This window comes from Spinacia oleracea, chromosome 3 (genome assembly GCF_020520425.1).
Source record: "Spinacia oleracea cultivar Varoflay chromosome 3, BTI_SOV_V1, whole genome shotgun sequence".
In the NCBI taxonomy this organism is placed as follows: Eukaryota; Viridiplantae; Streptophyta; class Magnoliopsida; order Caryophyllales; family Amaranthaceae; genus Spinacia; species Spinacia oleracea.
The window spans coordinates 62,003,623-62,027,293 of record NC_079489.1 but is presented as its reverse complement, the minus strand read 5'-3'; the positions used below and the strand labels follow the sequence as shown (position 1 = coordinate 62,027,293).

At 36.7% G+C, this 23,671-nt stretch overlaps 1 protein-coding gene across 4 annotated transcripts in view; it reads left to right on the top strand.

Moving 5' to 3' along the window:
• The first annotated feature begins 205 nt into the window (after positions 1 to 205).
• The window catches only part of LOC110783225 (mediator of RNA polymerase II transcription subunit 23), a 38,004-nt gene continuing 14,538 nt past the window's right edge, over positions 206 to 23,671 (top strand). Inside the window, exons 1-16 of one of the 4 annotated variants that reach the window (XM_021987535.2) lie at positions 206 to 426; positions 518 to 552; positions 2,306 to 2,405; positions 2,576 to 3,499; positions 5,860 to 6,097; positions 8,382 to 8,599; positions 10,111 to 10,318; positions 11,706 to 11,983; positions 16,506 to 16,589; positions 17,175 to 17,269; positions 18,298 to 18,460; positions 18,552 to 18,797; positions 19,104 to 19,274; positions 19,413 to 19,526; positions 19,625 to 19,750; positions 20,362 to 20,510. In XM_021987535.2, the coding sequence (XP_021843227.1) occupies positions 334 to 426; positions 518 to 552; positions 2,306 to 2,405; positions 2,576 to 3,499; positions 5,860 to 6,097; positions 8,382 to 8,599; positions 10,111 to 10,318; positions 11,706 to 11,983; positions 16,506 to 16,589; positions 17,175 to 17,269; positions 18,298 to 18,460; positions 18,552 to 18,797; positions 19,104 to 19,274; positions 19,413 to 19,526; positions 19,625 to 19,750; positions 20,362 to 20,510 (3,242 nt within the window). In that variant the 5' untranslated portion in view covers positions 206 to 333. Of the gene's footprint in view, positions 427 to 517; positions 553 to 2,305; positions 2,406 to 2,518; positions 3,500 to 5,859; positions 6,098 to 8,381; positions 8,600 to 10,110; positions 10,319 to 11,705; positions 11,984 to 16,505; positions 16,590 to 17,174; positions 17,270 to 18,297; positions 18,461 to 18,551; positions 18,798 to 19,103; positions 19,275 to 19,412; positions 19,527 to 19,624; positions 19,751 to 20,361; positions 20,511 to 23,671 lie in introns of all 4 variants that reach the window. The other 3 variants (XM_021987534.2, XM_056840380.1, XM_056840379.1) reach the window with 3 other exon arrangements.

The following is a 23,671-nucleotide window of genomic DNA, read 5'->3' as shown; positions in this document are numbered from 1 at the left end:
TGGGTTAAGTTGCCGGATTCTTAACCTTAGGTCCCAATTCTTGAGTAAAATAAGTGAGGTTCCAATGGGTAATTTTTGTCAAAATTAAGACCCCAATTGTAAGGTTAACTCATATGCAAGACTGCAACCACCGCCCATACCCGAATAGCCAATAAGGTCTCGAACTCCCGATAACTTGTTTGTTTGAAGTTAGGCAGTCAATTTCGAGTCGTGCGTTAATTGAAAATGAAATAGTCTTGCTGTAAGCACTAGTGTTCTCTCTCTCTCTCCCCTTCCCTGCTAAACCTGTTTAAAGCTGCTGCACGGAGCTGAAAATAATCAAATCCAAATCAAATGGAGCAAATTCAAAGGCCATCTTCTTCAAGATCTTACCAATTACACCCTGCTAAACCCATTATCATCGATCTCTTCAACCTTTATTTAGGGGTAATTTCAATAATTACTGCAGTTTCTTCTCCCATTTTTCTCTCACCTTTCAATTTTTTATAATTTTATTTGTTTCTTTTCATTGTTTCAGAGAAGTTCGCGCCAAAAATCTGATGAACAACCACCGTAAGTTACATTTTCGCCCATTTTATTTTCGCTAATTGGTTAATTTTTTCGGAATAAATTTTGCTTCTTCATATGTATGTCGTATATTATGGAATTTAGTTACTTAAGATTGGTTTGTCAACATATTAATTAATAACCCACTTTACATGTTAGTTCATTTGGTCTATGGTGGAGTAATTAGGATTGCCATCACTTGGCTTTTAACGTACGTAGGCTCGTTTGGTATGACGATCAGTTTCCAGTTTATGAACCGTCATCGTTGATTAGGTGGGAAAAGGTATGAATGCAGTAGTTTAGTTCATGTCGTCTCGTTAATGACAATTATAAACTGTTGGTGGTATATGGTGAAAGTGGTGTCAGGGTTTTGAGCGATCTTTGATTAGGTTAAAACATTGATGATTACTCCTAGCTCATTGCTCATATTTTTTGTATTTGATTTTTAGGGATCACAAATGCTGATGGTCCATTTGGTAAGGGTTGATGCGTAATGGTAACAAGTTTGAATAAGATGAAAAAGGTGTGAATGCAGTAGATAGTTTAAGTTGCTGTCTTGTCAAAGACAATATACAGTTTTCTTGATTGGTGATTGATGCCTAGATGGTGGAAGTAGCGCAGGGGTTTTGGACAATCTTTTACCGGGTTGTGTAGATGGAGTGGTTGTATTAGTATAATAAAGGGGCATTATCATGAGTTTTTCTCACATATTTACAGATAAACTCATTGCTGTTCAATTATAATCCATGTATTACTGCCTACCAAACCAACAATGGGTAACACACCAACTTTATCATCTCAGCACACCTATTGAAAAGGCTCCCTTACGTATCAAACATCATCAAAGGGAAACAGGACCTAGAACCTTAGATGATAAGGTTATTTATTCTTATCAATGATATTAAGTGGACCAAAATTCAGAAATGAACAATGCTGAAAGATGAGAAAAGAATTATTGTGGAAAGTTCCATGACTGCTGGAACACTGCCTGGCTGCCTGCTGTGCTTTGCAACTGCTAGTAGTGTGTGCTAACACTGCCTACCGTGGAATGGAGGTAACATAAGGCACTGAGTTGGTGATATTGGTAAACATACAGTGTTTCCTTATAAACTATGTCATCTGTAGTTTCTGTTCAAGGACTGTGACAGTTTGGTGTGTATGTGGATGTTCTTGCTCTTAAGATTGGGGTTTACTTTTGTATTTGTTGTCATCCACAGTTTTTGTTCTAGGACTTTGACACGTTTCTCTGCTCTGCTGTTCTTCTTCATCTTTTTCCGGTTCGAGAGTGTTTTATTGTTGGAGGCTTGTAAAGAGGGCTAGTTGAATCTTGAAAGTAAAAAAGGAGCACGAAAGAGAAAACTAAGATAGGTCTCAAGTTGTCTACCTGCTACTTTTATTTCTATATTGTTATTAGCATCCTGTACTAATTTTCATAGTCAATTGTTTTTGTTGCGGGTTATTTGATGTGCCTTCTCCACCAGTGATAGTTAACAACTGTGCATTCATCTTGAATTTCCAAAACCCTGCCTGTAGCAAGATCTTCCTTGGTGGAAAACTTTTCCAGTCATTAGATACAAATTAGAAATATTAGATTTTCCATAATCTTAATCATGTGTACTCTTCACTTGTGGTGATTTATCATTCAATGAACGACTGGATATAAGAAAGGTAACAGACAAGGCACATGGAAGTATACGTTAATAATTAAACATACATTGGATATATACATTGATAAGTTATTTGGCTCAATTGTCTCTAGGAACAAGGCACAAAAGCGTGTAACAGCACTCAATAGAGACCTTCCTCCTCCAAATGAGCGATTTGTTTCAGACTTTGAACAAGTTCTGAGGCAATTTCCTGTGAGTTTCAGTTGGGATGTCTGATCTAAGAAATTTTCACATGAATTTTTGTTTTTGTATTTTGTAGTTTCAACTTTGACTTTAAATTGATATTGATGTGACATTTGTTTCAGGATCAAGAGCAATTACGTTTGGTAACAGAATCTGTTCTAATTTCTCTAGTTATTCAGTGCAGTAGCCATTCACCACGAGCAGAATTTCTTCTGTTCGCTCTGAGAAGCTTGTGCAGTATCGAGCATATAAATTGGGATACTTTTGTACCATCCCTTCTCAGTGCAGTGTCCTCTGCGGAGTTGTCATTTGGTCAAGGTAGTCAAGCTACACCTGCTGTCACTTCAGCGAATGTATCTCAACCTGGGATGCCGCCATCCACAAATACAATATCAATATCCTCTACTTTTCAGTCTAATCCTGCATCCCCATTAATCTCAGCTCAGGGTATAGGATCCCCTGCTCAGTCTGCTAATGAACCATCATCTGCTCTAACATCATCTCCACTAAAACTGAATGAGATTTCTAGCAACCTTCAACAGTCACCATTGTTGGTTAGTTCAGCTATAAGGGATAGTGCCATAAGCAGTCTGCGTCAGCTCTGCTGTAAAATTATTCTAATCAGTCTAGATTCTACTTTGAAACCTGCCACACATGCTGAAATATTATGTCACATGCAAGCTTGGCTGGTCAGTTGGGATCAAAGACATCAAGCCAGTGATGATTCTGATATCACAAAATCTTGGAGACCTGACAAGGCTCTCATTGATTGGCTTCATAGTTGTTTGGATGTTGTGTGGTTGTTAGTCAAGGAGGACAAATGTCGGGTACCATTTTATGAGTTACTGCGCAGCGGATTACAGTTTATTGAAAACATACCAGATGATGAATCCTTGTTTACACTTATTATGGAGATTCACCGACGACGGGACATGATGGCTATGCATATGCAAATGTTAGACCACCACCTACACTGTCCTACTTTTGGTACCCAACGATTTTTACCTCTAGCAACTCCTCATTTCGGAGGCGAGGTGATAACAAATTTGCGCTATTCACCCATCACATATCCAAGTGTTTTGGGGGAGCCACTGCATGGAGAGGTGATTATATTAATGCTATTATAAGTTAAATTTCTCCTGCAACACATTTTCTGTGTTCGTTTATGGTAGTTTGCCTTAAAAACCTGTCCCAACTGCTTAACAACTAGTTTTTGTCATAAAAAAAGAGGGTTTGATATAGAATTATCTTGTGTGAAAAATCATCTTTGTTTTGTCATATGTTTTGGTTTAATTAGCCCGTAGGTTAATTATTGCCTAACTTCAGCTGTACTGTCTTTACTCTAGATTTCCTTCTGAGGTATCTATGAAGTGCGAGCTGTCAATTAAAAATTTATAGTGAGGGTTTGTCGCTGATGTAGCTTGCATGTGTATTGGAAACAAGACCACTTGTCTAAAACTTAAATTTCTTATTAATGTACGTTGCATCTTTTTGGTTTGTCCAAAGCAATACTTTTATTCTTTTCTTTATTTTAGTATCCTTGGCTGCTTGCTGCTGCTTTCGCATGATAGATTGTCCAAACTCAACAACAGAGGGAAAAGGCAAGGAAAAAAACCCCGAATCAAGAGCAAGAACTTAGATGACTAAGATACCTTCTAGTCGCTTATATTTACTGGGAGTGTCTGCTAAGGTGAATTTAGGATACGTAAGTTCTACCTAACCCGCCTTAACTATGTTGGTTGTCCATAACTCACTCTTCAACATTTAACACAAAAAGGACCCTGTTAAACTGTATTTGAAGCAAAAGCTTTTTAATCATGTCCTCATTGCATGTTAGAACTCTGAAATCATCCTTTATCCAGCTTGGATACTTTAGGTAACCACTAATGATCCATTTAGATTTGGAATTAGGTCCCGCAGCCTTAATCCATTTGTACAACCCCCTGACATGTGAGCTTCCACCATTAGTATCAGCAAAATTCATGTATTCTTTCCAGTCTGCCCAAATCCGTCCTTGCTCAAAATGATTAATATTTAATAGTGGCTTACCTTTCTCATGTTGCTATCTGTTGGAGACCTCAGCAGCCCTTTTATCAGGACCAATGTTACCTAATTCTTTAATCACCCCACGAACCGCGAACCAAAAAAGCGAATTATAACATGAAAATGGTACATTGGTCTTATTTAGCAAATTAGGTAACGAATGGCGAACCCGTACCCAATCTCATACTAGCGAATCAGGTAACGGTGATCAGGACACTTAAAGTTTGTCTCCATTGTTTATATTTTTTCCTGCACCAAAGTACTAAAAGATAATTAGTAGAACTCTAACAAGCTCAAAAACCTCTCTTTGGTGTACTGATATAAGCTGTTAATCAATTAGTTTTATTCTTTTTATTGGATAAATTTAAAATGTTTACTTTATATTTGTTCTTTTAAAAATTTAAACTTGGCTGAGCTTATTAGATAATCGTACCCTAGCCCATTTACTCCAAACCTTTGTATAATTCCTTTATACGTATGGTTATAGACATACTAGAAAACACCAAGAGGATGTCATCCATGTACAAACAAAGGCTGAGGTAAAAGATGTCATGCCTTAACGCCAACATGTAACGGTTAATCTACAACATCAATACATGCCAAGTGTTTCTCAATGCTTGACACTTGGTTCCAGCTATAAAATTGCCTCAAAGAGCGGAACTTTTACTCTTGATATCATCCCTACCCTAAAATATTGATGGTTGCTTATTTTTCAATTCATTAAGAACATACTTTACAGAACAAGGCCGCACCTAGCTCATCCACAAAAAGGCTAAATATAAGGGCTACAGAAACAATATAAGAGCCACAGAAATAAAACCAACAACAGGAGACATGAGATGCTTAACCAACTCTTCTGTCTTCCTTCTTCTTGTTCAAACGTTTTGGACTTGTGTTGATTTACCCGTCATTCCTTTGTCTGTCCATTATCATTAAACAATATTACTAGAACTCATAGGTCTTGAAATACTCTAATATCAGCTCAGATTGACAACAAATCAACAAAAAATTCAAGGTGTCTTCATCTTTATTCTGACTGTTCTTGTAAATGATTTGTCCCGCCCGGCATTGAGGATGACACAAAACATGCATTAACGATGAGAAGATAAGTATTAGGTTGCTAAAGGGCATTGAAATCATCTATAAGATGAGGATTGGAGAGTGAAGGCATTTTGGAAATTCATGAGAGGAAGTAGTCACAAAGATAGGGTGGAATATCCAATTATTTTATTCAGTTGCTTTTTTGCTTCGAAGGGTCCATGAAATGGATTTTGGATAATCAGGTTCTGTATTTTATTTGAATAATTAGTTTCTATTTGGACACCTGCAAAGTAGTTTGTTTTTTAATTGTTAATGCTTCTTTTTAGTGTTTGATTCGTTCGTAATAGTCTTTATGGGGCTCATATATACCATGTTGCAGGATCTGGCAGTTTGTATCCAAAAAGGTACTTTAGACTGGGATAGAGCTTTGCGGTGTATCCGACATGCTCTGCGCACAACTCCCTCTCCAGACTGGTGGAAGCGTGTGCTGCTTGTCGCGCCCTGTTACCGGCCACATCCAAATGTATCCTCCTCTCCTGGAGCCGTTTTCACATGGGATATGATTTGTGAGGCAACAATTGACAGAATTGTTGAACTTTTGAAGCTGACAAATTCAGGCAAGACACTTGTTGGCCGTTTTTCATTTTTCTCTCTTGTCAAAAATCTATACACAGGAGCATTTTTATATAAAGTATAGGGAGAAATATGAAATGTGCTGTTTTTGGTTATTAGGTAACCTGAAGGCTATGGCGTAACACATGCCCTTTACATAACAGAATGACCTTGATTTAGTTCCATGTCACTTACCTCTTCTTCAATGTAATGTCAAGTTGTCAACAAGTCGTAAACATTGTAAAAGAAGCTGAAACTTGTTTCATACTTTTGAAGTCAGCCCCTTCCCACCAAATTCTGATGGTTAGCTGACAATGGCTTTTGAATCCTTGTGATCAGTTTCTTGTATTATCTGGACTGAGTTTCTAGATTACTAGTTTTATGGCTGAAGTGTTTTGCTATGGTTAGTTGGAATACTGTTTTTCTAGGGTTTCTAGGCATGAGTGAGATACTGAATATGTTTGATCTTTCAGAACCTCCGCAACATATTTAAGGTATCCAGACTTGGGTGTTCATGGTGTGCGCCAAATTATCAGACTCAATTTTTGTGAAAATTTTCTTATTATGTAGTTTCAAGTGTCAACGCACACCTATGTCTGAATACCAAGTACCGAACCAGGGAAACCACTAGTTTCATCTAACTGGATACAAAATCTGGGTAAAAATATGGTGTAGACACTGGAAATGTCGAGTCCAATAGTAGTGGATATGGACACGGGGCTACATCTATATTAAAAGGTAATAGACAGGTTGCAAGATGTTTCTGAGGAGTATCAACTATCAAGCCAACGATGAATAAAATTTCCCCCCTTTGGGTTCTTTTCCTCTGTTCTTGATTACTTTCTTTTCTCTTCCTTTTCCCTTATTTAATCACTTCTCTTGAAATTCTTTGTTCTTTTGAAAGGTTCCGGTTGAAAACTTATGTCATCTGTTCCAGAGGTGTCCCACATGTGCTTTATTATTAGTGTTTGTAATGTAAGAAAAAGCTGTATGCCTTCTGGCATGCCTTATGTATGGAGCTTTTTTAGACCCCTGTAGTTGTCCAAACATGTCAGATATGGGATGGGGCACGCCATTAACATGAAGTGGCTGACAACCTAGATTGACACTGAGTGCTGTGAATAGTCTGAGTAACATAACAGAAAATGGGCTATGACTCCTTCTTAAGTAGCCTTGAATCGTTTGAGTATCCTCCTTGTCCTTGCTGTCTGAGCACCATTTGCGGTTCAGCTTTTCCCCAAGGGCCGAGGCAGCAGAAAATATTCTGAATATTATTTTGGTGATGCCCTAGTTTTTAAATTGGATGTTGATCTGATTGATGAAGTATTGCTATAGTGTGTGGTATTGTTGGGCCTTTTCTCTCTTTGGTATCACAGGGGCTTGGATCAATGGACATCTTGAGACTCCTGAATCTCTTCTAGGGTATATGCTACAATGCTACTTAATTTTCTCAGCCCCCACCTTCCCATGCGTGCCCAAGTCACGTCCTAGAATATTAGCTGGATTTTATGCGTGCCAAGACATATATTAGAACACCAGCCGGATTGTGATCGTCTGGCTTTTAATGTTCTGTATGTTAGGTTCACAAAGCTTAATGTAGTAATACATTAATGCGTTGTTGTACCATTTCTAAGAATTGCAATGTAATTTCTAGGTCACTCTAGTAATAATATAACTTACTGTGGTGTTAAAAGTATTCCTTCGGAGAGGGATTGTACCCTTGGTAGTTCATGCTGAAGAACCATGCTTGTATTCAAGATTGGACCTATCAACCACTCAGCTGTCTATACAAAAGTTGATTTCTATTTTATTTTCATTCCCCTGAATGAAATACTGCTATATGAACTGTAGAGAAGTACTAGGTGTAGGTTAAAAAGTGTTACATTTTTCTGTATATAATGTATAAAATATATAATATACCAGGCCAATTTAATAATTTAACTACAACAATTTCCGTGGTTCAATTGGAATATGTTACTGTAAACTGAATATTCTGATATATGTTTAAATTAGTGTTCCAACAACTTACAGGGTTTATGATCCAGAAGTTTGAATGTAATACCCCCAAGGGTTGTATACTTATATTTCCCAATTTTCTTAAGCATCCTAATTAGTGTTTTCACTAGGCATAACCGCATAAGAATGTCCAATGTTGTTGATCTCATGTTTATAACAGTGGTTTTTTTTTTTTCCTTTTTCTTTAGCGTCTTAATCTGTGATTCTGCATCATATTGTGTCAGAATAAGTTGCGATTGTATTGAGCTAATTGATTTTTCTATGTATTTTCAGAGTCAAATTGTTGGCAGGAGTGGCTTATCTTTTCAGACATATTCTTCTTTCTGATGAAGAGCGGTTGCATTGACTTTGTAGATTTTGTGGACAAGCTTGTTTTGCGCCTCATTGAAGATGACTACCATATTCTTCGGACAAATCATGTTACATGGTTGCTTGCACAAATAATTCGTGTTGAGCTTGTTATGAACGCTCTAAATAATGATTCCAGAAAGGTATTCCAGGCCATTCCAGCTGTTTATAGCTAGCTAATGATCCCTTTTATCTTTAAGAAAATTTGATTTTAAAATAATCCTACCTTTGGGCGGTCTTCTTAAAATATTCCACCTTTTGGATATTTAGGAATAATCCCAACTTTTAGGGGTGTCTTCTTAGAATGGTTCTAATAACCTACAACCTGACAAACCTGTAATTTTTTTGAAATCTAAGTCAAACTACCTACCTTTCATGTTTAGCAGATGCTACAATGGTGGTCACCACTAGAGGAGAGAGAAAATCAGAGAAAGATTAACCGGGGTTTCTCTTTGAGAAAGAGTTATTAGGAGCTGACATTTTCAAGAGAACCTGATATAATTAGCGTTGGTCAGCTAATAGGAAACTAGAAACCAGAAGAAACAAAAACAGAGGCTACAGTAATTTCCAGTTCTAAAAACAAAAAAGAACTTTTGTTGCCTATTTGCAAATTGCAATAAGCTAGATGGTAAGTTGGTAACCCATAACGTTGAAATAATTGAGAATTCATTATTTCGTTGCACCTCAAAATCACAAAGAAAAACAAACAAACTGCTCAAGCATAGATCCCATTTATATCGTTTCAAGAACCGCTGCCTTGTAAATCACTCTAAACAAATCACTCTAAACAAATCACAATACTAGTCTAAGACCTTTGAAAGAAAAAATCCAACCAGACGATGGTTGGCGGTGGTTTTAGTGAAAGGGGAGGAGGAGAGAAAAAGGGCGAGGTGCTGTGCAGTGACATCAATGAATGCACTCCTCCCAACCCTTTCGGCAACCTTTCGACGAAAAAACGAAAAATTAAATGAATAGAAAAAGTCAAAGAGAAAATCAAGTTAAATTCAATGTGAAATAAGAGGGAGATAGAGACTTAGAGAAACTTAATCGAGGAAGGGCTTAGGAATGCATATAAGAAAAGAAAAATCTAATGATTTTTGATGCCATTGATGAACAGTTGAACACAGAGAAGAGGAAGGGGGAAGTGGACATGGAGGAGGAGAGGTGATGTGGAGGGGGAAAGAGGAGATATTTTTTTAACTAAAATAAAATAAAAAAGCTAAACCAGTAAAAAAGATACACGTGTCATGTTTACTCGTCATTCCGGTTACCAAGAGGTCAAGACTATTGTTAGAAGACATCCCTAAAGGTTGGATTATTCCCGAATTATCCAAAGGTGGGACTGTTTAAGAAGACCGTCCAAAAGTTGGATTATTAAGATTAAAATTTCTTTATTCTTAAAATTGTTCCCTCTTTTCTGCCATCCTAAAGGCTGTATAGCAGGCTGATAAAATAGTTTTGCAGGGACTTATAACTAGTGCCTGCAGTAAGTATGACTATTACTGGTGCACTTTACGTGTGATAATATTTGTCGCGTAAGCTAATTTTTAACAGCTGCAGGAATGATGTATTTTTTCCCCTTTTGATGCCTTTTCTTTGCTTTGAACCCACTTTTTGGCTGTATATAGTGTGAGTTTTCGTTTCTTGCATACAGGTTGAAACAACAAAAAAGATCTTGTCATTTCATAGAGAAGATAAGAGTTCTGACCCGAACAGCCCACAGAGTATACTGCTTGACTTTATCAGCAGTTGCCAGAACTTGAGGATCTGGTCTTTGAACACGCTAACTAGAGATCACTTGAATAATGAGCAGCTTCAGAAAGGAAAGCAAATAGATGAGTGGTGGAGGCAAGTGAGCAAAGGTAACTGTCAATTATACTACAATGGTACATGTTGCTTCAGTCAAATAGTTGTGGATTTATCACAATATGTCAATAGCTCGGCTATCCATGGGTAATAGGAATTCTTTGTATCACTTAAAATATGGTTGGGGAAGCTGAAGATTTTAGTTTTGTGCTAAGTTGTTTATTCTTGGCTTTGAGGCTGCTAGCATCATCGGGCCTAAGCTATGTTACTTGGACTCTTCATTTTACCTCAAGTACCCGTGTCGGATCCTCTAACACTCGGACATGGGATGGGCACCGGAGACACGTACCTCCAAGTGTCCTATGTGGGTACCCGAGTCCGAGTAACATAGGGCCAAACAGAGATTTAGAATTTTCCTAAACACTTCCATTTAAACTTCATTATTTTTTGGTAGGATTCTAATTTGAAGAATCTATTCAGAGATTTACAAAATAAGGTTGCCGAATCCTTAATAAACCCCTTCATTAGTACTCTCATTGATTTGGAGATATCAAAACAATTAAGTTGGCCTTAGATGAATTTGATCCTAATTTAGAGAAGTGGAGAAAGAAAGGAGTGACTGAGTGGGTGGAGAGAACAGGAGAATATTTCTATTTTGGTAGACATTACAACTACATCCTTCAAACACCCGCATCATCTTCATGGTCTTCTGTCTTGATTTCTGTAGGATCATTCATTTATTTTAACAGTGCTGCATTCATTTTTCTGATTTTTAGATTCTATATAATAAGTATCTGTTGTTATAAAATTTAAGTATTACGTAAAGTGCCACTATTTCTCTAAAAAATGATAGTATATTGTAAGAACTTTTTCACCGGTAAAAAGTTACTACCTCCATTCTTGAAAGTTCTTTACACTTTCCGTTTTAGTCCGTTCTTGAAAGTTCTTTACACTCTACTTTATTCCATTTTTGGCATATAAATTTACATTTATACCCTCATTTGGCCCACCGCAACATACAACTTGCCATATTTTTATCACGGGAGTCCTCCACAACTTACCCACTCACAATACTTTAATGTTAATTTTCACCCACTTATATTGTTGGGCAATTTTATAGCCTCTCATTTTTCTATTTGTTACCCACCATCACATGCTCATCAAAGTTCCTTAATAAGCGTAAAGATCATTCGGGAACGGAGGTAGTACTTTGTATTGTGGAAATAGGGCAAAGATCTTAGAAGAATATGTAAATTGCTAAATTCATGCGGATCTTAAACTTCCAATTTTTTCTTTTACCAGGTAAGTGCACAAGTGTATTTGCATTGCTAATGCAAAGAAGAGAATTTTCCTTAGAAATTATAGAATAAACATTTTTACTTTAATGTCTAATTGCTCTAGAAATCCGTAACGAATTGGATTTTTTATGATTTTCTGGTACAGGTGAACGGATGCTCGATTACATGAATATGGATGAAAGATCAATTGGAATGTTTTGGGTTGTATCTTACACAATGGCACAGCCTGCTTGTGAGATGGTGATGGGTTGGCTTACTTCTGCTGGTACAGAAGTACTGCCAGTCTCTGGTATACAGTCAAATGAGAGACTAGTAATGATGCGGGAAACAAGTCCTCTGCCAATTTCACTATTATCTGGATTCTCAATCAATTTGTGCATGAAACTTGCATATCAAATGGAGGATTCCTTGTTTTCTGGACAGGTACTCCTTTATTTTGTGGTTTTTGTTTTGCTTGTTTTGGATTTTAGCTTGCAAACTTAATACTTCATCCTTTTCACAATAGATGCATCATATTGACTTTAGACACTATTTATATATCAATTTTGACCACCAATCTTATTAATAAAAGTTAGATATTTTGAAAATATATATTGAGATTAACCCAATAACAATAAAAAGTACAAAATATGTTTTTACATGTTAGTAATAATTATGGTCAAAGTTGGGAAATGTATAGTGTAAAAAGTCAATATGATGCATCTTTTAAGAAACGGAGGAAGTAACTGTTGAATTGTAGTACGGTTAAGGTTTCTGAAACACCATTTCTAGGGGTAGATTTGAGAAGCTCCATTAAGAAATCGTTCCATGGCCATTGATATAAGCTGCGTTCATTCTCTTTCCGTGCCCTAGAGTTGTCTTTATGCGTTTTGGGGTTTCGCTGCAAATTTAGTTTGCATGCTATTATTGACCTATATGGAGTATACTAGATTTCCTTAAGATCTTTGGCTTATAATTTAGCTCATTTATGCCTGTGTGAAGGTTCCCTTCTGTGCTCCAAGTCCAAATCTTTGGCAATAGACTATCTAAATGACCTTGAGTTATTGCTTATCTCGCAAGTTTCTTCCATTTATACCAATGACTAAATTTGGCAATAGATTTTCCGTTAATACTGATAATATGGACTTATGGTATCCTAAATCTCATTAAACTTCAAACTGAATTACTCTGCCATTTAGCCAAGCTAGCTAAATCATTGAATGGGTATTCATTACCACTCGTTTTACTGGCTGTATATATTTGAATCTTGGTTCATTGCTATTACTAGTTCTAGCCTCAGATTTTCCTTTTTTTGTTTTACTCTTTATTCAATAGTAGATTCTTTTATCTATAAAGCTATTCAGGTCAACGGTGATTGGAGCTCTATTTTCTTTGTTAGTTTATAAGCTTATCCAAAAGCCTGACCTGGATAGTCCAATGCATCTGAAAGGAAGTTCTGATTTCTGGCATGGATACCCCTGTTATGGTGAGAGACAATGCTTAAGAAGGGGTCAAAAGGAGTATACATCGATGATTCTTCTCACCCCAGTTCTTCCCACTTAACTGGTTTATCAGCTTACATTTAGAACGAAAAAATTAGATGCTTGGCTCATGCTCTAGCCCAGCCTTTTTCTCAGCATCTCAGTGTATACTTAGTTGATTCAATAGGAAAAGGAAAGAAGCCTGGATGTAAGTTTATTCTAAGAATGATTACTCGAGTTAGGGTTTCAATCACGTGGCGCATTTTTCTTGTTGAGGGCACCTTATCCTCTTTGTATATTCTGCCATTTCTAACTAAATACGAGTATCAAGGGAATATTAGAAGCTACAAGGGACATGTTCGTCGACAGAGAAATGAGTTGCTAACTTCGTCTTTTAGGGCCTCCTAATGAGGACAACTTGTCCTCTATTTAGCACGTACAAGTATCTGCAGCAAAGTCAACTGCTTATTATACACAATTACTCAAAATTACGTGTGTTGTGAAGGAAAAGATTTCTGCAAGTGCAATGTTGTGCTATCTGGAAAGGATTTCCTCCTCGAAATTAAATGGCGAATTTTATCATATCCAACCATCATGACTTCGTTAAGTTGAGTTTTGGCTAAATTTAAAAGTTGTAGAAATTCAAACTCCATTTTTCCTAATTAGTTTCCTACCTCCATGAACCATGTCTGAGTTTAAACCGGATAGCGGTTCATTTGGCGTATCTAACATTTGGACATCACTGTGTGTCAATGAGTAACAAATCTGTTGCATGGAGAAAGCCAGATATTAAAAAAAGTTTCAGATTTAAGGTTCAAATGGTAAACTCTACATCTGTTAAATGTTGGGGATTTTCTTGGACAAGAAAATTTCACTTCTCATTGCTTGGAGCGTAAGGCGAATTGGTTAGTATGACCAGTAGTGCAGTTAATTATTCCAGCATTCTTTACCGTTGAGCGCTACAAGCCTGCACCTGCTGTTGATTGTTAGTCTTTTCTTTCACAGTTGATTCTACCCTTCGTCCACTTTTCTGTCATACGAAGGATTATTTTGGGGCCTTAGGATGAGGAGGCTGACAGTCATGTCATACTTTGGAAGTACTGTACAAATAAAATGAATTCGTTTCTTTTTTTACTCATCCCTTTTTCAGATAGCTTTATTCAATTAGTTATTTTTAAGCCAAAAAGTAGGTAAAAATTAAAAGTTTATCTACTTGTTTACTCTACTGGAAAATGGAGCTTCTTTTAAATATCTAAAATATTAGAATTTTGTATATACCCCTTGTTATGAAAAGCATTTTTCAGAAACTCCGTAACATGATTATTTTATTTTTGAAAATAAGGTCAAAGTAATACTCCCTCCGTATTTATTTAAGAGATACACTTGGCCGGGCACGGGTATTAAGAAAAAAAAATTAGTGAAATAAAGTAACAAAACAAGTGGAGTTGGATTGATATTTTAATAAGTAAAACAAGTGGGGACCATGTCATTTTAGGGGGTGAGAAGTGGGGGTGGGGTGTAGATAGATTATTTAATTAGATGGTGGGGTTGATAAGTTACTAAAAATGGCAAGTGTATCTCTTAAATAAATACGGCCGGAAAAGGCAAGTGTATCCCTTAAATAAATACAGAGGGAGTAGTTGTAAGCCTACAAATTATGATAACTTTTTTTGATAAGTCCAAATAAGAAATTAGGGAAATTCTCATTGCAGCCTTTATAATTTCTGATTCTCTTTGGTCAACAACAGAAAAACTAATATCACTAATAAGCGTATATTAAATATGCATATGATGACATTAATGAGTAATTCCGTCGATTTTTCCGTTAAAGGTTGATGTAAACATTAACTATGTTTAACCCCCAAAACCATTAAAAAATCCACTGCCGCCTCTACCACCAGCACTTCCGCCTCCTCTACCACCATTGTATGGCGGACTTGACAGTAGTTTTCGATGAAGAAACATGAGACAACCTTAGTTTTAAACAGCGCGGGACGCACCGGAGCGCCAAGGGTCTCTGTAACCTAGGCAAATGGCGAAAGCACACACTTTTTGTAGGTGAGGCGCACTTGTGCGTATCGATTCATGAATATACTTCTTACTAGTAAAAACATTGTAGCTATAGAACAAATCAATAATTGTACTAATATGATTAATATTATATCAACACTAATGCTGAAATTAAATAAAGCAGCTGACTATAAAGAAACTATCATACAAACATCTACTGTACTTGGTTACTGAAGAATAATAAAGAAATTTGTGAATGTAAGTGTGTAATGGATGATTTGTTGCATGTAATAAGAAAAAAGTAAATGGAAAAAAGAAAGAGTAATTGGTGTCATTACAGCAGTACATTACGATTATAAAAGACAAAAAATAAATGCATTGAAAGAGGGAATAGTGGGCAAGGAGACTGAATCTAGCACCTATTTACTGACAAAGGAAGGAAAAAATTGTAAAATATGGCTTTTTTTTTATCTTCTCTTGACAGTGAAAAAAGGGTGTATGGGTCTAGTCAGTAGTCACATCCACTTTTTGTCTTTTTAAAACATTGCAAACTCTTTTGTCCGTTGAAAAACAACTCAGCATGCCCAAATCCCATAAAGTGTGCGCTTCAACCTCCTCACGCCCGAAGGAAAAGCGCAAAAAGCGCGCGACCCCTGTAGTTCGCCTCGCCTTTGAAGGCTGAAGCGTTTTCTACTGTGCCTCAACTCGCCCCTCGCTTTAATCGCGCCTAGGCGCACATTTTAAATCTATGGAGGCAGCAGCTGTAGAAGTAATCGACAACTCTTGCTAGTAAGCGAGGTTACCGCTTAGGAGGGAATAACATTTATCGAGGTCAGCGTCGATAATCGCGGCGTTCGTTGGGGTCCAATACGGTGGAGAAAGGCATCGAGAGGAAGAAGTTGGTTGTGGTGGTGCGGGTAAAAGGAGCAGAATTCCTAACGGAGGTTTTGGGTAATCTGAAAGTAGTAGTTGCGGCGGTGGAGAGGAAGATGACACCGTTGTTAAGGAGAGAGAAATTGAGAGGGGAGGTGGATGGTTGACCATGGTTTGTGTCTAATAAATTCTTAACTGAAAATAGGCCGGAATTACTCATTAATTTCATCATTATTATGCATAATTGGTATAGGCTTATTAGTGATAGTAAGTTTTTTTTGTTGACCAAAGAGAGATAGAAATTATAAAAGGCTTATCAATGAGAATTCTCCAAGAAATTGTGGATTTATTGCATATGATTAACCAAAAAGTGTACCAATTTACAAATTCCTACACAACTCAAAGTAAACAACCTCTTGAATTACATACTCCTGCCCATTTCACATACCGGATAATTAGATCATATTGCTTTCCTGCTGACACTTGCATTTCATTTGTGTAAGAATATTGATCTGAAATTGGAACAATTGCTTTTGTGCATTGCAAAATTATAGACTTGGAATGTTCCTCTGGCTCTGACAAGTTTCCCCTCATGTGTACAGGTCATTCCTAGCATCGGAATGGTTGAAACCTATACAAGGTTGCTTCTCATCGCGCCATATTCATTGTTTCGCTCACATTTCAGTGTACAGTTCTTTTCCATCAACTGGCTGATGTATAGCTGTTTTTATTTTTATGTTTTACCATAGTAAGGGGATATATACTTTTATAAATAGACACGTGCAAATAGAGAGGCAACTAGAAATCTGCAGAAAAAGTACATGAGGTACATCCCTTTCTTTAATAATTTTTTTTATCACTGAGGAGTGTGCAAAGTGTAAAGAAAACACATGAACATTCAATACAAGAAACAACTACAATCTTTCACTTCATTATCCAGTTTGTTTTTCCCTTTTTATTTTCTATTTTATTTTTATTGTTTATCATGGCGAAGAAATTTTATGTAGGATACAATTCATGCATTTATGTGTCATACAACAGTATACCTGAATAATATTTAAATTATGTTATTTAGATGCGGATGTTAGTTGACCCTTATGACGGTTCCTTATGACGATTCATATCAGCCGACCCTAACAATTTTGGGACTAAGGCTTGGTTGTTGTCGTAATGCGGATGATTTATTTGAACTTCTAAAGATATAAAACAAGATTACAACTTATATAAGTATGTATTTTGAGTGTGTAAGTTTTATCTCTTCATTGTTGCAGCATCTGACTCAAAGGAATCCAAGCACGTTAAGCAAGCCACTTGCGACACTTTTGGTTCTAGAGATTCTGAATTATCGGTTGCTCCCACTCTATCGGTGAGTTTGACTTATTTGTGTGTGTGTGCTTCTTTATATATGTATTCCTATGGAGTGATGATTCCATTGGTACCCTACTCTCCTTGACAAACGAATCTAGAGTTCTAGACCACTCTTTTCAAGATTATTACTTTTAAGGATTCATATGCTTTTTGCTCCGGGGTGACAGAAGCTCTGACTTCTCTCTGAAAAGGAACCCCATTCAGAAAAATAAACCCTAGATGTGAACGTCTGTTTGAGCATTTCCAACGCCAATCAATATTTTTAGCCTTCTTCTCAGCCAACTCCATAAAAGCTCTTTTTCTCTAGTTCCGTTTCTGAAGAAATTTCTATCATATATAACTCTGGAGGGAAGATCATAAATCATTAATAGTTTGATTTGCCATCGTGGGTGAAGGTTTTAGCCCGAGATCTTAGGTGCTTCGGCCAGCTTTCGCCTCAGTGAACCGATCTTTTGCTTTTGTGTTCCAGACTTCCAGCATTTGATTTAGTTCATGTAAGCCTCTGCCTCCAAAAATGGTCGATCCATTATTTTCACTCATTGTGTTGATATAATACTTTTTAGACTTAAAATGTAATAATAAGGCTTAGACATGCTAATGTGGTTTTTTTCAAAAAATTCACACAGCGTCAGCCACAATCCGTTATATTCTTCCGTTACAAGCGATTTCCGCGACAACGCAACCGTTACCGCGAACGTAACCGCATCCGGGTTTTTTTTTCTATGGGTTCTATATATATCGAGGGGTTAGTTATGTGAAATCTATTGGAGAACTCTTCCGTAGTCAAAATTTTCAATGAGATAGATGGAATGAGATTTTGTGACATACCTCTTTATATTTCTGTTATATCTTTTGTTTTTGTTTAGTTGCACTAGCTGTTTCCGGAATCCGGAGGAACTATTAGATGACCATTTCATATAGTTCTCTCTGTTATTTGGGAGCAGGTCTCCTCTTGTTGTACCCTTTTTTGTTTTGCTGGTCTTGAGTGATGGAAATTGATGATATATTACTTGCCTTTATATATAGGTATGAAGGAAAGAACAAAAGCTTAATGTATGATGTCACAAAAATTGTTGCTGCCTTGAAAGGGAAACGTGGGGATCATCGCTTATTTAGACTGGCTGAAAACCTGTGCTTGAACCTGATCTTGTCCCTGAGAGACTTCTTTTCAGTGAAGAAGGAAGGAAAGGTGCTCGGCTCTTGATAGTGCTTACATGTTTTTATTAAGTTATATTTTTCTCTGGGTATCATTCTTTTATTTTATCATTTTTAAATTGCAGGGTCCTACTGAATTCACTGAAACTTTGAATCGAATTGCTATCACTTCTCTCGCTATTATAATTAAGACCCGTGGAATAGCTGAATCTGAACACTTGCTTTATCTTCCTGCAATGGTGGAGCAAATATTGTCGAGTAGTCAACATACTTGGTCTGACAAAACTCTACGTTATTTCCCTCCCGTTCTGCGTGACACGCTAGTTGGCCGTGCAGATAAAAGGGGGCTGGCCGTTCAAGCATGGCAGCAGGTTTAGTAACCTTTTTTATTTAGTTAATTATCTTGTAGCAGTCTGTCCCAGCTGCAAGTTTGATTTACACAATTTTGATGCTGCTTCTAAACCTTTTCTTGGTCATGCTGTACTCATGGTGATCAGCTTTGCATGGCAGCATAATGATCACTTGTTATGCCTTTTCACAGTTTCGCGATATTACATTTCTCTGAAGGCTTAAAACATCTGTATTTTTCTGTATGTTTATACTGATTTTCTTAAGCATAGAATTGTTTAGATAGATACCTATTTTCTGATTCTATAATTTACTTTTGTTTATGGCAGGCGGAGACTACTGTTATCAATCAATGCACCCAGCTTCTTTCACCGTCAGCCGATCCTACTTATGTAGTGACATACATCAGTCATAGCTTTCCTCAACACAGGCAATATCTTTGTGCTGGTGCTTGGATACTAATGCATGGACACCCTGAAAGTATAAATAGTGCAAACCTGGTACCTGCATTTGACTGCTTCTATTTCTTCTTTTTAAATGGTGTCCTCATTGTGTGTGGAATAATTCTTATGTCTAGAAAGCTATGCGATCTTGTTTTTCTATATCCTAAAGTGAGGTTTCCATGCAATTAAGCACAGGCACGTGTGTTGAGAGAATTTTCTCCTGAAGAAGTGACTGCAAACATTTACACAATGGTTGATGTTCTGCTTCATCACATTCATGTAGAAATTCAGCGTGGACATCCCTTGCAGGTGATGCTGTGGGTTTTTGCCACCTTATATATCTTTGAACTTTTCTCTGACTCACAATTGGAAATTTAAAATTAATAATCTCATTTTCTCTTCTGCAGGACCTTCTTTTGAAAGCATCTTCAAATTTGGCATTTTTTATTTGGACTCATGAGTTGCTTCCTTTGGATATTTTAATCCTTGCATTAATTGACCGTGACGATGATGCACATGCTTTACACATTGTGGTTAGTTTTTTGCCACTTTTGTTTCCCCATATAACGTATTGTATTCTATTTCTAGTGCTGGAACAAGCCTGTCCGTATAAGTGGATTCAGTTTGTGTTTTTTTCTTGCTTTTGATCTAACGAAGTTGTATTTACGGGAAAATGGTTAGTCCAAATACAATTGATTATTCTTCCTCACGAGTATTGCTGAGGATATGCAAGAGCATGGCAATTGGATGTAGGACTCTATATTAACAAATAAACAAAATAAATTCATCTTTTGACTGATTCTTTTAGTTAAGTGTCTTTACAAGTGGGAACTCGAGCTTTCATATTGTCTCCTTAAGATAGTTTTGTTTCCTTGCAATAATCTCCTTAGTATCCACGGTTCCATTATATTTTCCTATTGGATGCTTTGACATTTATGATATGGTGTTATTAGAGTAACTATTTGATTTGATGATGGACTTAGTTACTGAAATAGTGAAATATGAAAATGATGTAGTTCCAGGAGCTGTCAACTATAATTTTTTTTACAAGTCATCCAGCTGATAGTCTCTTAAATTGGGAGTCAACTCTTATGATATACTATATCTTTTCTGATGATGAATTGCTCGCAAAAATGGTTCGCAGATCAGTCTGCTCGATAGACAAGAACTTCAGCAAAGATTGAAATTATTCTATTTGACCCGTGGTCCCCCTGAGCATTGGCTATACTCCGGAATGTTCAAACGTGTAGATCTGCAAAAGGCATTAGGACATCATCTCTCTTGGAAGGAAAGGTGATTTCTGTTCCTTCTATCAACATTATGCTCAACCAGTGTGGTAGATCTCTTTTGGTTAAATGCATAGGAAATTGAATTTGAATACAGTTGCCATCATTTATTCAATTAAGTTGTATTAATTCGTTGTAGTCATCTTCGGAGGGCAGTGGCTAGCAGGCTGCTGAGGATCTAGGATGCCATGTAATTGGGTTTCTGCAAAACTCTAACGCAGACTGTGCTTATGACCATGAAAGGCATTGTAATTAAGAATTTTCAGATCGAGGGTTTGAGTGGCAAAACCATTGATCCATCAATATGTTGGGGCTTCCTTTCATTCAGAGGAGTATGGGAATGTGGCAAATTCACTAGTGTTTTTTGGTTGCTCTACAGATTAGGGTGGATGCAATGATGGTTTCAATTTTGTGAAATATGGAAGACAAGTTTTGAATAATCCTGTGAGGAAGGGGACAACGGGATCCGGGGAGGGGTGGATGGGAGGGAAAGCCAACTTTGGTGGGGGATGGGGGTGGGCTTCTGAGTGTGGTGGTGGGCTGGAGGAGCAGTGGGACTATGTTACTTGGACTAGCACACATCAGAGGCTGTGAGTCCAACCCTCCAACTCAGTTAGAGTATAAAATTTCACATGTATTTATTCCAAAAGTTAAATACACCGAGACTCCGCGACCGATCCCGCGACCGTGACCGATACCGCATTTTTTATCTATGGTCCACACCCATGTTGGAGTGTTAGAGGATTTGACAAGGGTACTTGAGATTTAATGAAGTCCTAGTAACATAATAAGGGGATAGTATAGTGTTGATTATGTTTATTTTAAACTAACACTTTTTCTTCCTTTTGGGCAACCACCGTTTCTTACACTTTTTTCCTTTGAAGGTAATAAGAACCTTTTACGTAGTAACCATAGTGAATGGTTATTTGTAAAATTCATAATTTCTTGGTTTGTATAGAAATTTTGCTCTTTTATTTTTGTTTGTGCGGGAGGGAGACATGGGTTATGGATTTGTACAAGCAAATCGGAAACATGGGGATGATTGGGCATCCAGTTGTTTATATATTATAACATAATCGCTCGGCCTTTTCTTTTGTGTCGAGACCTTGACTGACACTGTTTGATTCGCCATCCTTAGCAAACAAGGGTCAATCTTTTGATTTCGACGGATCTGCAGTAGCATTGCGATGGTCCTACTTGGTGTCACAAAAAGACCATACTCTCTAAGGAGGAGTGCCAAATTTTTTAGAGTAATGTATCTGCAGTAGCATTTTTTTTGATTTCGACGGATCTGCAGTAGCATTTTTTTTGATTTCGACGGATCTGCAGTAGCATTGCGATGGTTTCCTACTTTTTTAAAATATTATTGATAGGCGATTTTCGCGTCATTTACGAATGCCACGTAATCAAACAATATTTGTAGAAACACCTAACTAACGCATTGTATTGACTATAGTGGTAAGTGTAGGGATGATCCCAAGAGAATGAATTTTCTTGGTTTATCAACTAAGACCTAGTTTAGGAAAGAGAGAAAAGAGTTTGAATTACAAAGAAGTAACTAAGATAATCTAAGAATTGACCAAGAATAAAAGACTAGGGGATTGGGGTTCAATATGAATTCACAGGGCAAAGACAAGTGAGCAACATGCTTGATATTGTAAAGACTAAGTACAAAAGGGAGTCAACCAAAGTTATAAGCTTTTGAAGCCTTTCGGCGAAAAGCCATAGTCCTCTATTTCTATTAGCAAGCTTTCGCTCCATCATGGAACTAGAATGACTGTATTAATGATTGAGCTAACCCGTATGCTCTTACTAACCCTCAATTTCTTTACAAATTAGCAAAGAAGCACTCCAATTCATTTACTAGCTTGACATTTGCAACTACTGATCCTTTTCACCAAATCGTTTAATCTCATAACTAGCATGAATCAACCCTCTATGTTCCCCAATTACTACCTATATCCACACCCCTACCCCTAGGAATGACTAGTCACTACTCATATCAATGCCATCAATCAATTCATGAGCAACTTCATTATGTAATCATCACTAATGTCGTAATCAAACTGGAATTGGAATATATGCTATGATCAAAGCAACCACAAACACTAGCTTGAATTCTGCTAAATCTCTCTCTACTTGCTAAGGAAGAAACTACCAAACCATAATAGTATGGAGTGAATGGCACAATCAATGCAAAACATTGAACAAAATCCACATTTATCAAATTAAATCAACTTAATAAGGCACAATCAATGCAAAACATTGAACAAAATCAACATGAATCAAATTCAAACTTGTTTTTGAGATTTTCTTCAATATTATGGAATTGTAACAAAAATAATGGAAAATAAAAAAGATTAAGCAAAGAAACAATGAAAGATTAAGATAGAGAATTTACTATTCAAGAATCCAAAGAGTATCAACACTAAAACCTAGCTCTCTCTAAGAATATCTGAAAAATATCAAAAAAATGGAATGTCCTCTAAAAAAGAGAAAACTTACTATTTACTACCTCCGTCCTAGACTAGTTTTTACACTTTCCATTATTAGCCGTCCCAGATTAGTTTTTGCAATTCTATTTTAGGAAAGATCCCACAATTATTTTACGGATATTTCATGAAATACCCCCGAGTTTTGAAGTAATTCACCAAATGCCCATCAAGTTCCAATAATTCACCAAATACCCCTGCAATTGACTTAATGCCCCAAATACCCTTACGGATAACGGTCCGTTAGTCCGCCGTTAGCCTAGTTTCATAATTCACCAAATGCCCCTTTTTTAAAAATTTATTTCACCAAATACCCCTATTATTAAACTAATTTCACCAAATGCCCCAACCTTAAAAATAGTTATTCTGATGTTCTAACGGCTAGCTTTTTCGTTTGAAAATTAGTCATTGCTTATTGTTTTCTTATGCCTTCTTGATCCACTAAAGTTGTGATAATATCTAAAGGCTAATTTTGAACAAACGTAGTACGAAGAGAAAATAATAATGTTGATTGTGTGTTCCACTCAATACAAAGCTACGTAATTTATAGGTATCAAAATAACAAACTAAGCCTTATAATAAGGGAGAAAGATACTTATGAAATGAATCCAAGCAACAAAGAAAATCAATGTTCTGATTAACGAGTGGGATATCTTGAAATGACAATTTGTACATT